The sequence below is a fragment of the Panthera uncia genome (genome assembly GCF_023721935.1).
Source record: "Panthera uncia isolate 11264 chromosome A1 unlocalized genomic scaffold, Puncia_PCG_1.0 HiC_scaffold_17, whole genome shotgun sequence".
Classification (NCBI taxonomy): Eukaryota; Metazoa; Chordata; class Mammalia; order Carnivora; family Felidae; genus Panthera; species Panthera uncia.
Genome location: NW_026057577.1, coordinates 99,431,894 through 99,451,044, shown reverse-complemented (window position 1 = coordinate 99,451,044; position 19,151 = coordinate 99,431,894). Strand labels below are relative to the sequence as shown.

Below are 19,151 nucleotides of genomic sequence, written 5' to 3'. Positions count from 1 at the left end.
AATGTCCCCTCTCCCCACATTTCTAGCAAGTCATATGTATCTGTGATGTCGTACATTTAAGCGTTAGTAAGGAAAAGACCCAGAGCATGAAAATAGCACATACTACAGTCTCACAAAGCCTGGATTTCAACCTAGTTCTTGAATCTAAATCCCCATAAGTATCAAATGGGATTTCTTTGCTCTTTAGGGAAGTTTTTGTTAAGTGTGATTTTAATTGTTCTCAACTCGCGTGATGCTGCTTAGTCACTGTACACCATCTGATCTTTTGCTGGCCCATATCCCCTTTTGAGAGTGTAGACCTAATGATGAACCAGAATACAAGAATTCAACAGCATTTTATCTTCTGGCTGCTCTGACGAGTCTAGACCAGTGCTTCTCACACTTTGCCACAGAAACATACCTAAAAGCAGAGAGCAGGGCATCTTGCTGGCTCCCTTGGTAGAGCATGTGACTCTTGATCTCAGGGTTGTAAGTTCAAGCCCGAGCTTGGGCATACAGCTTTAAAAAAAACTTTTTTATGGGGCATCTGGGTGGCTTAGTCGGTTTAGCGTCAAACTCCTGGTTTCAGCTTGGGTCATGATCTCACAGTTGGTGAGTTTGAGCCCCACATCAGGCTCAGTGCTGACAACGTAGAGCTGCTTGGGATTCTCCCTCTCTCTCTGTCCCTGCCCCACTTGTTCATACTCTAAAGAAATAAACAAACAAACATTTGTAGATAAAAAACAAAAGCAGGGAGCAAAGAATAGCCACACGTTCTGCATACACTCATCCCCACCTCCCCAAAAAGGGCAACAGTGCCGGCAGTTTTCTTTGAAGTCTCTTGTTACTTTAAAATAGGATATGTTCTGCGCTGCTTCCACTGATCCCTATTCCAAATGGGTGACATAGGTGCTTTAAGATGTGCGACCCTTAAACTGATTTTAGGGAAACCGCTGTCAGCCTCCTGTTTACCCCAGGGTGTGAACAGTTGGTGGAGTGTGAGAGATCTGAGCTAGCCAAGACTAATGTTTCTAAGTCTGCCTTTACCTTAGATGCCCCATTGAATTCTGTACTTCATTTTGAGACTCTTTCCTGATTGGAAATCTACTACCTCAACCCCTTATTGACCACATTTAGATCTAAAAGCTCCCAGTATTGGAATCTTTGTGTGAGTACATATAAAATGATCGTTATTCATTTCTAGAATCTGATGGTAATTACCTGTGACTCTTTTTGGGTAGGGTTGATTCCAAATCTTTTTTTCTTATATTCAATCCTTAATAACAAAGCCGTGTTGCTTGTTCTTTCCTGATGTTTATTTCAAGACTGTCTTTGCTGTTTTGCTCAGTTGCCTGTGTTCCTTTGACTCATTGAAATAAAGATCATTTGGGAAGATAATGATGTTTTCTTCATAAAGAGGCCTGTTTTGTAATATCAAATTTTTACATTTGAAAAAATAAACTATTTTAATGTTTAGGTTTTTTTGTTCTTTTGTTGTTGTTTTTTTTAATTTTTGAAAGCACGTGAATGGGGGAGGGCACAGAGAGAGGGGAAGAGAGGATCTGAGGTGGACACTGTGCTTACAGCAACAAGTCTGATGCAGGGCTTTAGACCTGAGCTCAAGTCGGACACTCAATCAACTGAGCCACCCAGGAACCCCTGAAAAAACAAACAATTTATTAATGGCATTTTACTATAACATATTTTTAACTTAAGATCATAAGTAGCATAAGATGAGACATTAATTAATGTTTTATGTTTCCTGTAGGTTGTGCACCATCTCCAGGTGCTTATGATGTTACAACTTCAGAAGTATTGAAAGGACCGGTATCTTTTCAGAAATCACAAAGATTTAAAAAACAGAAAGGTAACAGATTCCCAAATAACATAATGGTTATATGATCTCATAAGCTTTAAAGTTATGAGTAACAGTATTTAAATTAAAAGATGCTATAGTATTTCTAAAAATGCAAAGCTACAGTTATATTTAAATTTTCTTATTTGATGAATTTACAAAAGAGTCAACTGCAGACTAATGCTTTAATCATTTTACTGTTGTGTAACCAGGAAAGTTAAGCAAGACACTCACATAGATACATAGTTTCCCTTTTGGTAATCACCTTAACTTTCCATCAGGGAATATTAGGAAAATCAGAAAAGTATTAGATGTGTAAATACTATTGTACAACTAATTATTTGGACATATACAGTCAGAAAAAAATAACTTTAATACTACTTCACTAATAATTATAATAAGAAATTTGGAAATTGGGTTTTGTCTGTGTTTCAAACATGTAAGTGCCAACTAAAATCTGTACAATTTATTTTATTTTAGAATCTCAACAAAATCTTAATGTTGACAAAGATATTACCTTGCCTGCTTCAGCAAGAAAAGTTAAGACTTTGGGATTAAAGGTGAGGAACTCTGATATTCTAGCTGGTTTAGTACCTAAATCATGAAAACATTTCCAAAAGTTATTTTATTTGACTAGAATGGGTTAAGTGTATAATTTAAGGTTATAAGTAAATCTATAAATTAATAAAAATATTATCATTAGGACTCTAGCAAGATTTATGTTTACATCATTACTACATGCATTGTTTAAATGTGTCTGGAGTTCAGAATTACAAAATGGTCTCCACTTCTCAGTCATTTCTCTATCTAGATAAATTTTATAATACCTAGTAAGCCTTTAAAAAGTATGCAGTGCTTTGATATATTAGTTATCATTGTTTGAGTTGTTTTGGTTTTGTTTGCTTACTTGTGCAGAAGGGTAAATATTGAAGAAAAAGGAAAAAAGTATTGTAATGCCTAAAAGAGATTTATTTGCTATTCAAAGACTGCCAAGGAGTGGTGGGACATTAAATTCTTAACTTCATGTTGAGGCTTGTGCAACAGCCTATTTATTATCACTGTTTCCATTAGTTTATAAAGCAAGTTGTACTTTCTTAAGGAGTTGCAAAGAGTGATTTGTTAAATGTGAAAAAGATTCAGAGTTGGGAAACCAAGGCTTAGACTTGTTCATTTATTTAGCGATTATCTAAGCCTCTTGTTTTATAGGGCTTCATTATCCAGTATGGAAGTGATTAGCCACATGTGGCTATCGAGCACTTCAAAGTGAACAGCTAAATTTTTGATACTATTTAATTTTAAGTAATATGTAAAAAACTGATACTTGATTCTATTCTTGGAAAACTTAAATGTTTTTGGAACAACTTGGAATGTGCATCTACTTTTTCATCTGTACATTTTATGAAATCTAAATATAGATGGCTATTTCTGATGAAACTTAAGCATCTGAATTGAGATATGCTGTAAGTGTAAAATACAAACCAAAGTTTATAGACCTAGTACAAAACATATAAAATATCTCACTAATAATTTCATACTAATGACATGTTGAAATAATACTTTTTTACATTTATGGTACAGTAAAATATATTTTAAAATTTTTTACTTTTTATTTAAAAGTACATATTTTTTTAATATTTATTTTTGAGAAAGACGGGGTCGGGGAGGGGCAGAGAGAGAGGGAGACACAGAAGCTGAAGCAGGCTCCAGGCTCTGAGCTGTCAGCACAGAGCCCAACGTGAGGCTCGAACTCATGAACTGTGAGATCATGACCTGAGCCAAAGTCAGACGATTAACTGACTAAACCACCCAGGTACCCCTAAAATTTTTACTTTTTAAATTAACTACCAAAAAAAATACATATGTGGTTTGTGATATATTTTTATTAGGCAGCACTAATATAGACAGTCTTTTCTTACACATTGATTCAAATAAATACACACACACACACACACACAATGGAATATTAGCCATAAAAAAGAATGAAATCTTGCCATTTGCAATTACATAGATGGAGCTAGAGAATATAATGCTAAGCCAAATAAGTCAGAGAAAGACAGATACCATATGATTTCATTCATACATGGAATTTAAGAAACAAAAAAGAAAATGAGCAAAGGGAAAAAAAACAATCCCAGAAACAGACTCTTAATTATAGAGATCAAACTGATGGTTACCAGAGAGGAAGTGGGGGGGGGGGGGGGAATGGGTGAAAGAGGAGATGGGAATAAGGATGCACGGGTTCTGATTAGCACCAGGTGATGTATGAAGTGTTGAATCACTATATTGTACACCTGAAACTAATAGAACACTGTATGTTAACTGTACTGGAATTAAATTTTTTTAATAAAATAATATTTAAAAAGAAATTGATTTAAATCTCTTGACTTGAATTTCTTGAAGAAACAGTTCTGATATTTTGAATTAATTATGTAACTTTTAGAAAACTAAATTACATACAAGTTTGTGTAAAACCCCTAAATAATAGGCCTTCCTTGATAGAAAATTCCATCAGGTGGGAAATTAATAAATATGATAGTTGTGTAGCCCCCTCCCTCCCCAACTTAGAAGTACATAAAACAGGTTGCATTCAATATATTTATCCATTTTCTTCCATTTAACATGGGAAAGATAGATACTTGGTTTGGGGCCATTGTATCAGAAAGGCTGTTGGATATAAAAGACATAGACCAAAATTATATGTCTTATTTTGAATGAAGGCAATAATTAGATTAAAACCAGTTTTTACTGGGGCGCCTGGGTGGCTCAGTCGGTTAAGCGTCCAACTTCGTCTCAGGTCATGATCTCACGGTCCATGAGTTCGAGCCCTGCGTCGGGCTCTGTGCTGACAGCTCAGAGCCTGGAGCCTGCTTCAGATTCTGTGTCTCCCTCTCTCTGTGACCCTCCCCCGTTCATGCTCTGTCTCTCTCTGTCTCAAAAATAAATAAACATTAAAAAAAAAAAGTTTTTACTGGTGCGCCTGCGAGGCTCATTTGGTTAAGCATCCAATTCTCGGTGTTGGCTCAGATTACGATCTCGTGGTTTCATGATTTCGAGCCCCGCTATGGGCTCCACGCTGACAGTGCTGAGCCTGCTTGGGATTCTCTCTCTTCCTCTCTCTCTGCCCCTCCCTGGCTCATGCTCTCTGTGTCTCTCAAAAATAAATAAGTAGACTTAAAATTTTTTTTTAAATCATCTTATACCATTTTAATTTTTATTTCTGTGTGTGTGTGTGTGTATGTATATATATATATACATACACACACACACACACATTTTTTTCCTCTTTGCGTATCAGAGTTTAAGTTGATTTTTCTTTGTAAGATTGTTTTCTTTCTGGGATAGCATAATTAAATATTCAAAATGTATTGCTGTTTAACATTAGAAAGAAAGCGCTCAGTAGCTTTATTCGTAAAGCACCACCTGTTCTTTTCCCTGGACTTATTAGGAAAAGCCTAATAATCTATGGGGGTGAAAACTTAAACCTGAAATATTTTAAGACTTAAAGAATCCATTCCTTCTTTTACCAGGTAAGTCTCCTACAAAATGTTTAATAGACTCAGTGAAATTTTTAAAATAAAAATTAACTGTTTGGGAGGCAGCTCCCCTCTACTTGCTAGATGGGATGCTGCCTGATGCATGAATCAATTAATAAAGTCAATTATGCCTGGCTGGCCCAGTCAACAGAACATGTGACTCTTAATCTTGGGATTATGAGTTTGAGCTCCACTTTGGGGGTAAAGTTTAAAAGAAAGAAAGAGAGAGAGAGAGAAAGAAAGAAAGAAAGAAAGAAAGAAAGAAAGAAAGAAAGAAAGAGAAAGAAAAGAAAAAAGAATTTGAGCTCTTTAATCTTTTTAATAGCTAAAAATCAAATCTGGCTGTGATATTTGTGGTGCTTAAATTTGTTTATCTCTGTTCTTTGATTTTTAAATAGAAGGAGTCTCAAAAGAATGATAAAGATTTGAAGATACTAGAAAAAGAGGTAAGCAATGCTTTCAACTTAATTGAAAAATAAATGTGCTATAAAATACAGAGTGACTTAGAGTTAAGAGACAGGTATTCTGTTGCAGTTTGGGGAGTTGCATAGCAAGGCAGATAATCTGTCCAGACCAGTGCCTGCGAGGTAACTATTCCTTAGCTTCGTTAGATACTAAGTTTTGGAGCCTGGTGGTCAGTGTGGTATGCTGACAGTGTCAAGTTTGTTAGGGGTAGATTCAAGATTACCCACTCTATGAAAAATTGACCACTAAAAATTAATATATTGCTATATTGCAATTATGCGTGTGTCAAATATTTACATTTACTCAGTGCACACTCTTCCTGTATGCTAATGTTTATGTTAAGACAGTGACTAGCTAGAGAATTTCTTAGCATGAAATCCTAGCAGGTTAGTTGAATTGTGAAAGAGTTGTGCTAATCTTACACATCCTCTGCTCTGTAAGTTATATATGCCTTATTTAAGGATAAAATGGAGCTGGAGGGTAAATCTGGAGCTATCCTGTCCAGTATGGTAGCCACTCACCATTTGAGACTTATTTAAATTAAGTAAAAGAACTCAATAGTTCAATTGCACTAGTCACATTTTAAATGCGCTGTAAGTACTCCAGTGAGTGGCTCCCATACTATACGGTACATTTCCACCATGGCAGAAGTCTCTACTGAGCAATGCTGACCTAAAGAGTCCACTTACTTCCCTAAGCAGGAGTAAGATGGTCACTACCAGTTTTGCTTCTCTAGCAGTCTTTCCATGTTTACATTGCTGACCAACTCTTTTTCTAGTGCACATATTCTTATGACATATTAAAACTTTCCAGTGATTACAGTTAAATGTTAGCTTAGGACCAAGAATACGTCAAGATAGCTTTGCAAATCTCTGCTCTGGTTGCTCTGATTCTTTTAGTATTTAATTATGTTGGCCATCATTTTATTGAGGATACATGCCTACAATGTAGGGGTTAATACTTAGAGAGGTGATAACTGAGTCTCAGATAACTGGTAAGTGAGTGGCAGTGCCAAGATTAGAACTGATAATTTGCATCAGTTTCTTAATCATTTAGAGTAGAAAGGTTTTTTTAAGTTTATTTATTTTTGAAAGGCGCAGAGAGAGAGGGGGAGAGAGAGAGAGAGAGAGAGAGAGAGAGAGAATCCTAAGCAGGCTCCACACTGCCAGTGAAGAGTTCTATGTGGGGCTCAATCTTGCAACCATGAGATCATTACCTGAGCCGAAATTAAGAGCCAGATGCTTAACTGACTAACCCACCCAGGCACCATTAGAATAGAGATTTTTTTTTTCTTTTTTTTACAAATAGAGCTCTTTTTTATTTAAGCCCCATAGTATTTGTTGTTTGTTTGTTTATTTAATTTGAATTAATTATCAATATTTAAAAGTAACATTTCATGTAAAACATTCAGATTTCTGGCTTATGTTGCAAAATCAGACGACCTGACGACACTGTTTCCACTTTCCACTACAGGGCAACAATATGCTAGGGCTTTGCAGGGCTGCCTCCTTTATACTCCACATTTGCTCCTCAGTCCTCACCTGGCTCTCTCTACTTATTTATATTGTCTGCTTGGCCACATAGGCATTTGAGTGTACAAACCCTTTTTTTGAAGCTTAAACTTCCTTAACTGCAAAAACCTGTAAAGATAATCTCGGTGTTCTTTTTTCTAGTTTATAATATTTTGCTATAAATGTTGTTTATAAACCAATAATATAAGCGTAGAGAATCTTCTGGTAGGGAACCTTAAAGCTCATTCAATCGCTAGCATCATAGCCATATATATACATATGGTGTTTGATACATTTTTAGGTAAGCATTTTTGGCCTAAAATACTGAGATTAGTATCAACACAAAGTCAGTTAAGAAAGAGTAGGAAATACTTCATGTGACTTAATACAACTGTGCTGTTTCGATGCTTTTGTACCCAACAAATAATCTATTTTGGTAAATGTTTTATGTGCACTAGAAAAGAATGTATATGTACTTGTCGGTACAGTTTATATATGTCAGTTCAATATGTTTAAAAGTTTTGTACTGATATTTTTGTCTGTTTATTCTATTAGCTAGAGAAAGAGGTACTTTCTCATTTCCACCTCATACATACACCTATGTAATGTACACAATATACATTTTGCTTTGTATATTTTGAACTTAAAGTTGCACAACAAATTTGATTGTATCTTCCTCTTGAAATGACCTTTCCATTATAAAATTCCTTCTTTATCGCTAATAATACTTTCTGCCTTAAATGTCTACTTTGTATCATATTAATAAGGGCATCCCATCTTTCTTTTGTTTAATATTTACATGGTAGATCTTTCCTGACCCATTATTATGTCTTTCTATGTCCTTATATTTAAAGTGCAAATCTTGTAAATATCTGGGATCATTTTTGTTGAGCCTACACACTCCTTTAGTACCTTTTGTTCTGCAGGCTATTGGCAGATCCTCTCAGCTTTTCTTTTCTCGTAAGACATCATCATGTCACCTTCAAATTTAAAGGATATTTTCCTTGGGAACAGAATTTTAGATTGGTACTTTTCCCCTTATATTAAACAAGTCATTTCATTGTCTCCTGACTTCCACATTTTCTGTTGTCAGATAGGTGGTTTTGATTTTGGTTTTGGTTTTGATCTCACAATTGCAACAAGAGTGGTGGCTTACTGATCACTCCTATTGTAGTGCTTACTATATCCTACACAGAAGCCCCATTCTGCCTTCTTGAAATAAAAAAGATAGTTAGCATTTCAAGCTATAATTTGAGTTCATATAACTAGAACTAGAGAAAAGAAGAACTCTTATAGGTAGAAATACCTTAAAAGTGAACAGTTTAATTATACCTGGAAGCTTACAACAATTAAAATCCTCTCTTCTTAAAATTCTTACAGATTTAAGTTCTTACAGATTTTTAAAACATATAAATATGAATGTTCAAACAGCTAGTGAAATCAGAATATTTAACAACATCATGTCACAAAGCTTTTTCTAGAATTTGAATGTTTTATTTTCAGTAGCATCTAGTTACATTGGCATTGTATTGGTAAATCATTCATTTATCACCTTGTTTCCGTCCAGATTCGTGTTCTCGTGCAGGAACGTGGTGCTCAGGATAAGCGGATCCAGGATCTGGAAGCCGAGTTAGAGAAGACAGAGGCTAAGCTAAATGCTGCAGTCAGGGAGAAAACATCTCTCTCTGCAAGTAATGCTTCACTAGAAAAACAGCTTATTGAATTAACCAGGACTAATGAGCTACTAAAATCAAAGGTATTTAAATCTCATGGTAATATTTACAACTGAATAAGTTATAAACATGTTGTAGGTTTTTTTTCTTATATCTTGAGAATTTTAGGCTCTAGTTTAGCCTTATTCCTTTACCAAATGTACCTTAAATATTAAGCTGCTTCCAAGAAGAATTATCATTGTCTTTTTTATTATGGTATCTGACACATAAGAAATGATAAACAAGTTGCTTTTTGTTTTAATGTCTGACATTTTCTCACCCTCCTTCAAAGTCACTCCTAATAAATAAGGGCATTAATAAAACTTGTAGAATTTATGTCTAGAAGTCACTAGATCTTTCTCTGAAATAAATAATCACATGACAGCAGGCTTCCATTTCAAATCCTTTTGGGATTGAAGTGGGAAGTGAATAAATTTGTGGATTAAATGTGTTTAATAGATATTCTGTTTATTAATATTTTATTTAATATTAGTATTATTAATAATATTATGCTAATAGATATTAAAGGACATAACACGGTCATTTGCTTTTGTCAGAAGTAAAAGGAGGCTGTACGTCACTGTTCATTTTAATAGCAATCATTTATTCAGAGCCTGTAATGTATTGAGCTCTTTGAGTGAGGATGCGTATGAATCAAGCTTAGGGAAAAAAGCAGATTCCTGGGCCCCATCCAGGGAGATTCTGATTTAGTTGGCCTGGGATGAACTGTATAGTCTACATATTTCAAAATAGACTAGGCAGTTTAGATGCATTTTGTTAAGCAAGCACATATTACAAAATCCTCTCTGAGAAGCTTGTTTTGGAGGCTTGCAGTGGACTCTCCAGCATGTAGAGGTAGGTAACTACCCAAGGAGCTTTAAAATGTAAGCAGAAAAGGGTGCCTGGAAGGTTCACTTGGTGGTGCATGTAGCTCTTAATCTCAGGGTTGTGAGTTCAAGCCCGTGAGTGTGTGTGTGTGTGTGTGTGTGTGTGTGTACAGATTAGTTAAAATAAAATCTTTAGCTGAGCCTGGATGGCTCAGTCGGTTAAGCATCTGACTTTGCTCAGGTCATGATCTCACAGTTTGTGAGTTCAAGCCCCACATCAGGCTCTGTGCTGACAGCTCACAGCCTGAAACCTTCTTTGGATTCTGTGTATCTGTCTCTCTCTGCCTCTCCCCTGCTTGTGCCATCTTTCTCTCTGTCTCTCAAAAATAATAAATGTTAAAAGAAATTTTTTTAAATAAAATAGAATCTTTAGAAAAAGTAAAATAAAAATAAATAAGCCAGAAAGTCACATTAATCAAAAAGAAGGACAAGAACAGTAGCAATATTACATAAAATCAGTAATCCTGGTGTGATCAAAGGCATTTTCTCTACCAGAATATGTTGTAGGTAAATAATAGTCCCAGTAATAATCAATATTTATGTGATTTTATATAAGATCTAACAGAAAATATATCTAAATGTTTTTATATGTTTCTTGTACTTAGTTTTCTGAAGATAGTAACCAGAAGACTATGAGAATTCTAAGCTTCGAATTAATGAAACTTAGAAACAAGAGAGAAACAAAGATAAGGGTGAGTGATACTTTTGGTGAGTTTGCTGTGTCTGGATCTGGGGACCTGAACAACTTCCACTTCCTAACACCTATTTTTGTTGTGTAGAGTATGATGGCTAAACAGGAAGGCATGGAGGTGAAGCTACAGGTCACTCAGAAGAATCTTGAGGAGTCTCAGGGGAAAATAGCACAACTGGAGGGGAAACTGTGAGTGCCTAAAAAGAAAGAGAAATTGTTAAGTGTAACTGTTGATTTCCTTCTCTCACCTCTCTCTTGTTTACTGAGACTTAACCTTCCTCCATACTTCTCTCATTGCCTCCCTGCTTGCCTTATTTCTCTTCTTTAGCTGAGCCCTAATCACTCCCATTTAATGCTGAAAAGATGTATAAATGTATTACTTTTGTCCATCTTTTGTACAAATTATGAGGAAAGGCCTCCTCATCTTTGTAGTAGCATCATCTTATGGAGATGGTAGACCAAAACTGAGGAATATTGGTATAAGAAGCTGTGATTAATGTATAATCCTAGCCTTCCTTTTTATGATTGAGCTGTAACTTACCTACAAAAAATATATAGATCATAAGTATTCAGTTTGATGACTTTTGACAATTGTATACACCTCTGTAATCACCCTACAAACAAGACAGAGAACATTACCATCCTCTCAGAAAATTCCTTCCTGCCTCTTCCTGCTCCCTTGCTCTTCCCCATTATGAGGCCCCCAACCCGTGAAGCCACTTTCTGACTTCCATCATATAAATTAGTTTGGTCTTTGGAGGGTGGGGATGGGAGGTGTTTATCACAGTGTGTGTGTGTGTGTGTGTGTGTGTGTGTGTGTGTGTGTGTGTGTGTCTTCTTTTGTTTAACATAGTATTTTAAGATTCATCTATACTGTTGTATTATAATTTGTTCTCTATTTCTGAGTAGTATTCCACTATCTGAATATACCTCCATTTGTTTACTATTCCTCTGTTGATCATTGTTTGTGTTTCCAGTTTTCTGATAGTGTGAATAAGTCCGCTACGTATATCTTTTTGTGGACGTAAGTTTTTATTTCTCCTGAATGAACATCTAGGATTGCAATACATGGGTCATAGGGTAGTGTAGTATATGTGTAAATTATTAAAACAAACAAACCAACCAACCCAGAGTGGTTGTATGAGCCATTTTACAGTCCCACTTAGCAATGCGTGATAGGTGCAACTGTTCCACGTCTCCAAGGTTTGATATTGTCAGTCTGTTTGATTTCCACCTTTTAGTAGGTAGGAAATAGTATCTCATTTGTAATTTTGTTAGTCTAAGGCCGAGCTTCACTGTATGTGCTCACTGACCATTCATATATATCCTTTTGTAAGGTGTCTATTTAACTTTCTTGCTCATTTTTTAAATTGAGTTGTTTGGAGGAGGTAAACACCGAAGTAATTGCATAAAAATCAACCTAGAACAAAGGCTATTTTGTATGTGTGATGGTGGGGTGGGGACTGGGAAGGCTACAAGAAAGATTATTTCTAACACTTGGAGTGTTATAGGTGATAATTTTCATCATCGTGAAATTTATCAGAATTTATTTGGAAAGCTTTCTCACTTTAAAAAAAACCTTCAGTTTCCTATTTGCATATACTAAATTGTCAACTTAAGAGGTCACAGAAAATAAGAATTAAGGATTTGGAGTCTAGAGATAGCCTATCTGATACAGCAGTATCTGGTACAGATTAAACATTATGTGTGACTACTGTGAGTATTCATATATGTAATTTTTTTCAGTGTTTCAATAGAGAAGGACAAGATTGATGAAAAATCCGAAACAGAAAAACTCTTAGAATACATCGAAGAAATTAGGTAATATTAATAGTAGTTTTAAATTGGACCTTATTTTGTTGAATAGTGATGAATACATCATTTTCATCCTTTTTAGTTTAATTTTCCCTGTGCCTAAATTATGTGCTCTTCAAAATAATTTGTTTTACTGTAGTTGTGCATCAGATCAAGTGGAAAAATACAAGCTAGATATTGCCCAGTTAGAAGAAAATTTGAAAGAGAAGAATTATGAAGTTTTAAGCCTTAAGCAATCTCTTGAGGAAAATGTTGCTATGCTTTCTAAACAAGTCGAAAACCTAAATGCTAAGTGTCAGCTGCTTGAGAAAGAAAAAGGTATGTAACATAAGTAACATGTACAGTATGTAAAGACTGTACTGCTGTATTAAAACAAACTTTTTTTTTTTTATTGTCAAGTTAGCTAACATACAGTGTAGTCTTGGCTTCAGGAGTAGATTCCCATGATTTATCACTTATATACAACACCCGGTGCTTGTCCCAACAAGTGCCCTCCTTAATGCCCATCACCCGTCTCCCCCACCCCTCCTTCAACCCCCGACTCCATCAACCCTCAGTTTGTTCTCTGTATTTAAGAGTTTTTTAAAAAATTGTGGAAATAACATTAAAATCCTATTCCCATATGAGAATGTTTGTCTTTTACAATGTTTGTTTTCTGTTTATTTCAATATATTGCTTGTCTTGATTGAAATATATACAGTGGTACATTTCTTGACTTCCTCATTGGGTGGCCATTTAAATTGAGAAGATATATATCAAACCAAGTTTGGAGGTTTTATTACATACCATAGGATATGCACTACATTTTGTGTAGTAAATGATACAAACTTCAGAATTATGTTTTGGCTTTATTTCTTTGGAAATACTTGGTCTGTATAACATGCTAACAGCAAAAAATGGGTATATGGAAATCCAGTTTCTCTAAATGCAATACATTCTCTAAATACATGTATCTAAATACAGCATTTTCATTTGTATAGAAGACCTCATCAACAGGGATAGAGAACGGGATGAAGCTCTGAATTCTGAAATGCAAAACTTAAAGGAGAAACTTATTCTTGAAAAGGAAGAACATGAAAAGGTACGACAAAAAGAACTGCAAAGTGATTCACTTCTGCAACAAGAGAAGGTAGTACACTACAATAAAAAAAAAAAGCAAAAACTTTTGCTTGTTATATGTCATACATTTCCCTGTGTATCTGAAAACCTTTAAATTATATATGTCTTTCGATCCAACAATTCTATTTTTAAAGTCTTATCTTGAGGAAATAGTCGTGTATATGCTGTTAAGCCACACAAATGTTCATCACATTATTGATGATGTGAAAAAATTATAAGCAACTAATAAACCAAAATAAGAAAATTGTTTAAAAATATTTTCTGGCATAGGGGCACCTGGGTGGCTCAGTCGGTTAAGTGTCCGACTTCGGTTCAGGTCATGATCTCACAGTTCATGGGTTCAAGCCCTGCATCAGGGCTCTGGGCTGACGGCTCAGAACCTGGAGCCTGCTTCAGATTCTATGTCTCTCTTTCTCTGTGCCCCTCCACACTCATGCTCTCTCTGCCTCTCAAAAATAAAGAAACATAATAAAAAAAATTTTTTTTTTATATTTTCTGGCACATTCTTGTGTTAGATTACTACTTAGGCATTTACAGTTATGTTGTAAAATAGTGTCTAAATGCATGTGAAACAAAACTGAAAAATTTTTAAAACCCAGATTACATAAAAAATATTTTATGTGAGAAGAAAGTTTGTTAAAAAAATGAGCATAGCATGTAAATTTATCATTCTCAGTAGAAATTCAGATAATCTGTAAACACGAATACTCTACCTTAGTAATAATCAAAGAAATGGAAATAATTTTTTCCCCTTACAAGATTGGCACACATTAAAGCATTTGATAATAGGGGCACCTAGGTGGCTTAGTCATTTAAGTGTCTGATTTCACAGGTGGTGAGATTGAGCCCTTCATCAGGCTCTGTGCCGACAGTGTGGAGCCTGCTTGGGATTCTCTCTCTCCCTCTCTCTCTCTCTCTGCCCCTCCCCCACTCATGCACACTTGTGTGCACAGGCACACAGCTGTGCTTTCTATCTCAAAATAAATAAACATTTAAAATATTTGATAATACAGAACACATTAGTGAGAGTGGAGCAAACAGGTAAATGCACTGATGTGAAATATTATATTTTGGGCAACCTGCAACAACTGAAGGAATTAAATAGATCTATATATACTGGCTTGAAGATCTCAACTATTTTTAGGATTTTTTTAAATGTTCGTTACATACGTAGTATATATCATTTATATGTATGTATTTTTTTAAGTGTATAAATGTGTAAAAAAGACTAGAAGGCATATATACCAAAACTAGTGGTTATCTCTACAATGAGGAAACTAGGATTGGGGTGTGGTATAGTCAGAAGCATTTTTCCACTTCATTTGTTTTTTGTTTTTTGTTATTTTTTTGTCCCATCCAGTCCCACAACTGCAGTTACTGTTGGCAGACCTTTCAAATGTTTTCTTGTATCTTAATATTTAAGAGATGTGTCTCCTAAATGCATTGTTAGGAGTGTACAGGATGGAGAGAATGCTTATTTACATTGACCATTCTTTTTAAATTTTTTTTTAATGTTTATTTTTGAGAGAGAGAGAGAGGGAGAGGGAGACACAATCTGAAGCAGGCTCCTGGCTCTGAGCTGTCAAGACAGAGCCCAATGCGGGGCTTGAACTCACAAATCTGGAGATCATGACCTGAGCCAAAGCCAGACACTTAATAGACTGAGCCATCCAGGTGCCCCATATGTTGACCGTTCTTTTTAAAGGCAAAGGGCCCTGTTTTCTTTCATAGAGTGTTCCTGCGCACATCTACACTGGGTTTTGCTTTTGCTTTTTTATTGAGGTATAACTGACTTACAACATTATGTAAGTTTCAGGTGTATGACATAACAATTTAACATTTGTATATGTTGCAAACTTACTACCACAATAAGTCTAGTTAGCATCTATCACTATATAGAACTATAAATTTTTTTTCTTCTGAGGAGTGTTTAAGACTCTCTCAGCAACTTCCAAAGTGCAATACAGTACTGTTAACTATAGTCACCATGCTATAACACTCCATGACTGAAGTATTTTTTAACTGGAAGTTTGTACCTTTTGACTCTTTCACCCCATTTTACCCACCCCCACTTCTGGCAACCATCGGTCTGTTCTCTATGGCTGGGTTTTTGTTTGTTTCCAGATTCCACATATAAATAAGATCATATAATATTGTTCTTTCTTTGTCTGATTTATTCCACTTAATATAATACCCTCAGAGTCCATCCATAGCATCACAAATAACAAGATTTTCTTTTTTATAGCTGAAGAATAATCAATTTGTGTGTATATATACCACATTTTCTTTATTCATCCATCCATCAGTAGACATTTAAGTTTTTTCCATATCTTGACTACTGTAAATAATGCTGATATGAACATTGGGTGCATAATCTTTTCAAGTGTGTATTTTCATTTTCTTCAAATAAATACTTAGAACTGGAATTACTAGATTGTATGGCAATTCTGTATTTAATTTTTTGAGGACCATTCATGCTCTTTTCCATAGTGACTGTACCAATTGACATTCCCAGCAACAGTGCACAAGCGTTCCCTTTTCTCCACATCCTTGCCAACACTTACTATTGTCTTTTTTTTTTTTTTCAAGTAATCTCTGTGCCCAACATGGGGTTCGAACTCAGACCCCAAGATCAAGAGTTACATGCTCCACTGACTGAGCCAGCCAGGCACCCATATTTCTTGTCTTATTGATAATAGCCATTCTGGTATGAGGTGAATCTCATTATGGTTTTGATTTACATTTCCCTGTTGATTAGTGATGTTGAGCATCTTTTCACATCATACCTGTTGGCTATCTAGATGTTTGGAGAAATGCCTCTTTAGATCTGCTACCCAGTTTTTAATTAGAGTTGGGTTTTTTGCTTTTGAATTGTAAGAGTTCTTTATATATTTTGGTTATAACCCCTGTCTGCCCTATCTGATATATGATTTGCAAATACTTTCTCCCATGTAAGTAAGTTACGTTTTCATTTTCTTGATGGTTTCTTTTCCTGTGCAGAAGCTTTTTTTTTTTTTTTTTTTAACACTTATTTATTTTTGGGAGAGACAGAGTGAACTGGGGAGAGGCAGAAAGAGGAGAGGGAGACACAGAATCCGAAGCAGGCTCTAGGCTCTGAGTTATCAGCACAGAGCCCAACATGGGGCTCGAACTCACGAGCTGTGAGATCATGACCTGAGCAGAAGTCAGATGCTTTAACTGACTCAGCCACCCAGGCGCCCCCAGAAACTTTTTAGTTTGATGTAGTCCCACTTGTTTATTTTTGCTTTTGTTTCCTTTGCTTTGGTGTTCTGTCCAAAAGATCATCACCAAGAACAATGTCAATAACCATACTGCCTATGTTTTCTTCTAGGAGTTTTATGGTTTCAGGTCTTACATTTAATACATTTTTATTTAATTTTTGTGAATGGTATTAAGGTAGTAGTGCACTTTCATTCTTTTGTTTGTGGTTTTCCAGTTTTACCAGTACCATTCATTGAAGAAACTGTTCTTTCCCCTTTGTATATTTTTGACTCCTTTATCATAAATTAGTATGTGTGGGCTTGTTTCTATGCTCTATTCTGTTCTAGTGATCAATGTGTCTGTTAGTATGCCATCACCATACTATTTTGAGTAACATAGTTTGAAATCAGGGAGTATGATACCTCCAACTTTGTTCTTCTTTCTCAAGAGCACTTTGGCTATTCAGGGTCTTTTGTGCTTCCATACGAATTTTATCTTATTCCATTGTTCTATATCTGTGAAAATTCCCATTTTGATAGGGATTGCACTGAATCTATAGATCGCTGTGGTTGCATGGGTATTTTAGCAATATTAATTTTTTCAATTCATGAGCACAGAATCTCTCCATTTATTTGTGTCTTCACTTTATTTTAATGTTAGAACTTTTTCCCAGTATTGATATATTTGTGCATTGTATAACTTTATTTTTTAAATGTTTATTTTGAGACAGAGGGCGGAGGAGAGAGAGAATCCCAAACAGGCTCTGTGCTGTCAGCACAGAGCCCATTGTGGAGCTTGAACTCACAAACTATAAGGTCATGACCTGAGCTGAACATTTAACAGACTGAACCACCCAGGTGCCCCTGTATATTATATAACTTTAAAATATATTTACGTACTGTCAAAATCATAGTACACTTTTTCTGTGGTATCCTCTGAGAAAAATATGCTAAAAGTCAGTTGTAGAATATAATTTTAGTTTTATAAGAAGTGTGTGAGTGTGTGTTGCATAGTAAAACTGAAAAAACATTTACCACATTGTTAACAAGGTGCAGAATATAATCAATGACAAGATGCAGGTGATATCCGTATTTTTCAAAGGTTTTTTTTTTTTTGAGGCTCTTGAATTTAGTATTCATACTTTACTTTCTGTACTTCTTTTTTTTTGTCATTAGTAAAAATCTCTTGATGCCATTTCATATTATTTTGGTGGTTTCTATTTGGATGTAGGAGTTGTCCTCCAGTCTTCAACAGAAGCTAGGTTCTTTTCAAGAGGAAATGATGAAAGAAAGAGATCTCTTTGAGGAAGAATTAAAGCAAACACTGGAAGAACTAGATAAATTACAGCAAAAGGAGGAACAAGCTGAAAGGCTGATTACACAATTGGAAGAGGAAACAAAATCTAGAGCTGAGGAACTGAAACTCCTAGAAGAAAAGCTGAAAGGGTTGGTATCAATAAGATCTCATGTCTCATATGACTTCAGATGTTAAAATGTGCTTTCCAGTACATTCTCTTAGCAATCTCACTTCAGTCAAGGTTGGAATTCTTTTACAAGTAAGGAGTAGACACAGAGAGGTAAAGTATACCTATAGAGGGGCACCTGGGTGACTCAGTTGGTTAAGCATCTGACTCTTGATTCCAGCTCACGTCGCAATCTCATGGTTTGTGAGATTGAGCCTGGCATCGAACTCTGCACTGACATCACAGAGTCTCCTTGGGATTCTCTCTGTCCCTCCCCTCACCTCTCTAAATATAAATAAATAAAACTCAAGAAAAGTATACCCAAAGAATATGCATACAAACAAGTATGACAGCCAAAATCAGAAGCTGTGCCCTTTCTTTTTTTTTTTTTTTTTAAATGTTCACTTACTTTTGAGAGAGAAAAACAGCATGAGTTGGGGAGGGGCAAAGAGAGAGGGAAACACAGAACCCGAAGCAGGCTCAGGCTCTGAGCTGTTAGCATGGAGCCCGACGGGGTTCGAACACACAAACCATGAGATCGTGACCTGAGCTGAAGTCGGATGCTTAACCAACTGAGCTACCCAGGCGCCCCTGCCCTTTCTTTTTTTTTTTTTTTTAGGCAAGAGGTTTAATTTAAAAGGCTGTTAATAAACAAACTCAAAATTTGGGGTTTCTTTACTGCTGTTACGTTGTCTAAAATTGTTGGACATCAGCATTATAGCAATAACAGATTTAGAAAAAAGGCTAAGAATCTCACCCTTTAATAAGAAACATTTCCATTTTTTCCCTGTGTGTACATCAGTTTACATAGCATAAGCATAAGTTATACCTTTAATTACCTTTTCTAAGGGAGCACAAATACTCAGAAGTAGCAATGAAAACAAAATGAGAAAAAAAAAA

General features: G+C 35.5%; 1 protein-coding gene across 2 annotated transcripts in view; it reads left to right on the top strand.

The window, feature by feature from the left end:
* The window catches only part of HMMR (hyaluronan mediated motility receptor), a 39,237-nt gene that overhangs the window by 2,531 nt on the left and 17,555 nt on the right, over window positions 1–19,151 (top strand). The window contains exons 2-11 of one of the 2 annotated variants that reach the window (XM_049647823.1): window positions 1,748–1,846; window positions 2,315–2,394; window positions 5,769–5,813; window positions 8,911–9,099; window positions 10,548–10,634; window positions 10,722–10,822; window positions 12,380–12,454; window positions 12,588–12,766; window positions 13,429–13,577; window positions 18,020–18,234. In XM_049647823.1, the coding sequence (XP_049503780.1) occupies window positions 1,748–1,846; window positions 2,315–2,394; window positions 5,769–5,813; window positions 8,911–9,099; window positions 10,548–10,634; window positions 10,722–10,822; window positions 12,380–12,454; window positions 12,588–12,766; window positions 13,429–13,577; window positions 18,020–18,234 (1,219 nt within the window). Of the gene's footprint in view, window positions 1–1,747; window positions 1,847–2,314; window positions 2,395–5,765; window positions 5,814–8,910; window positions 9,100–10,547; window positions 10,635–10,721; window positions 10,823–12,379; window positions 12,455–12,587; window positions 12,767–13,428; window positions 13,578–18,019; window positions 18,235–19,151 lie in introns of both variants that reach the window. The other variant, XM_049647822.1, reaches the window with a different exon arrangement.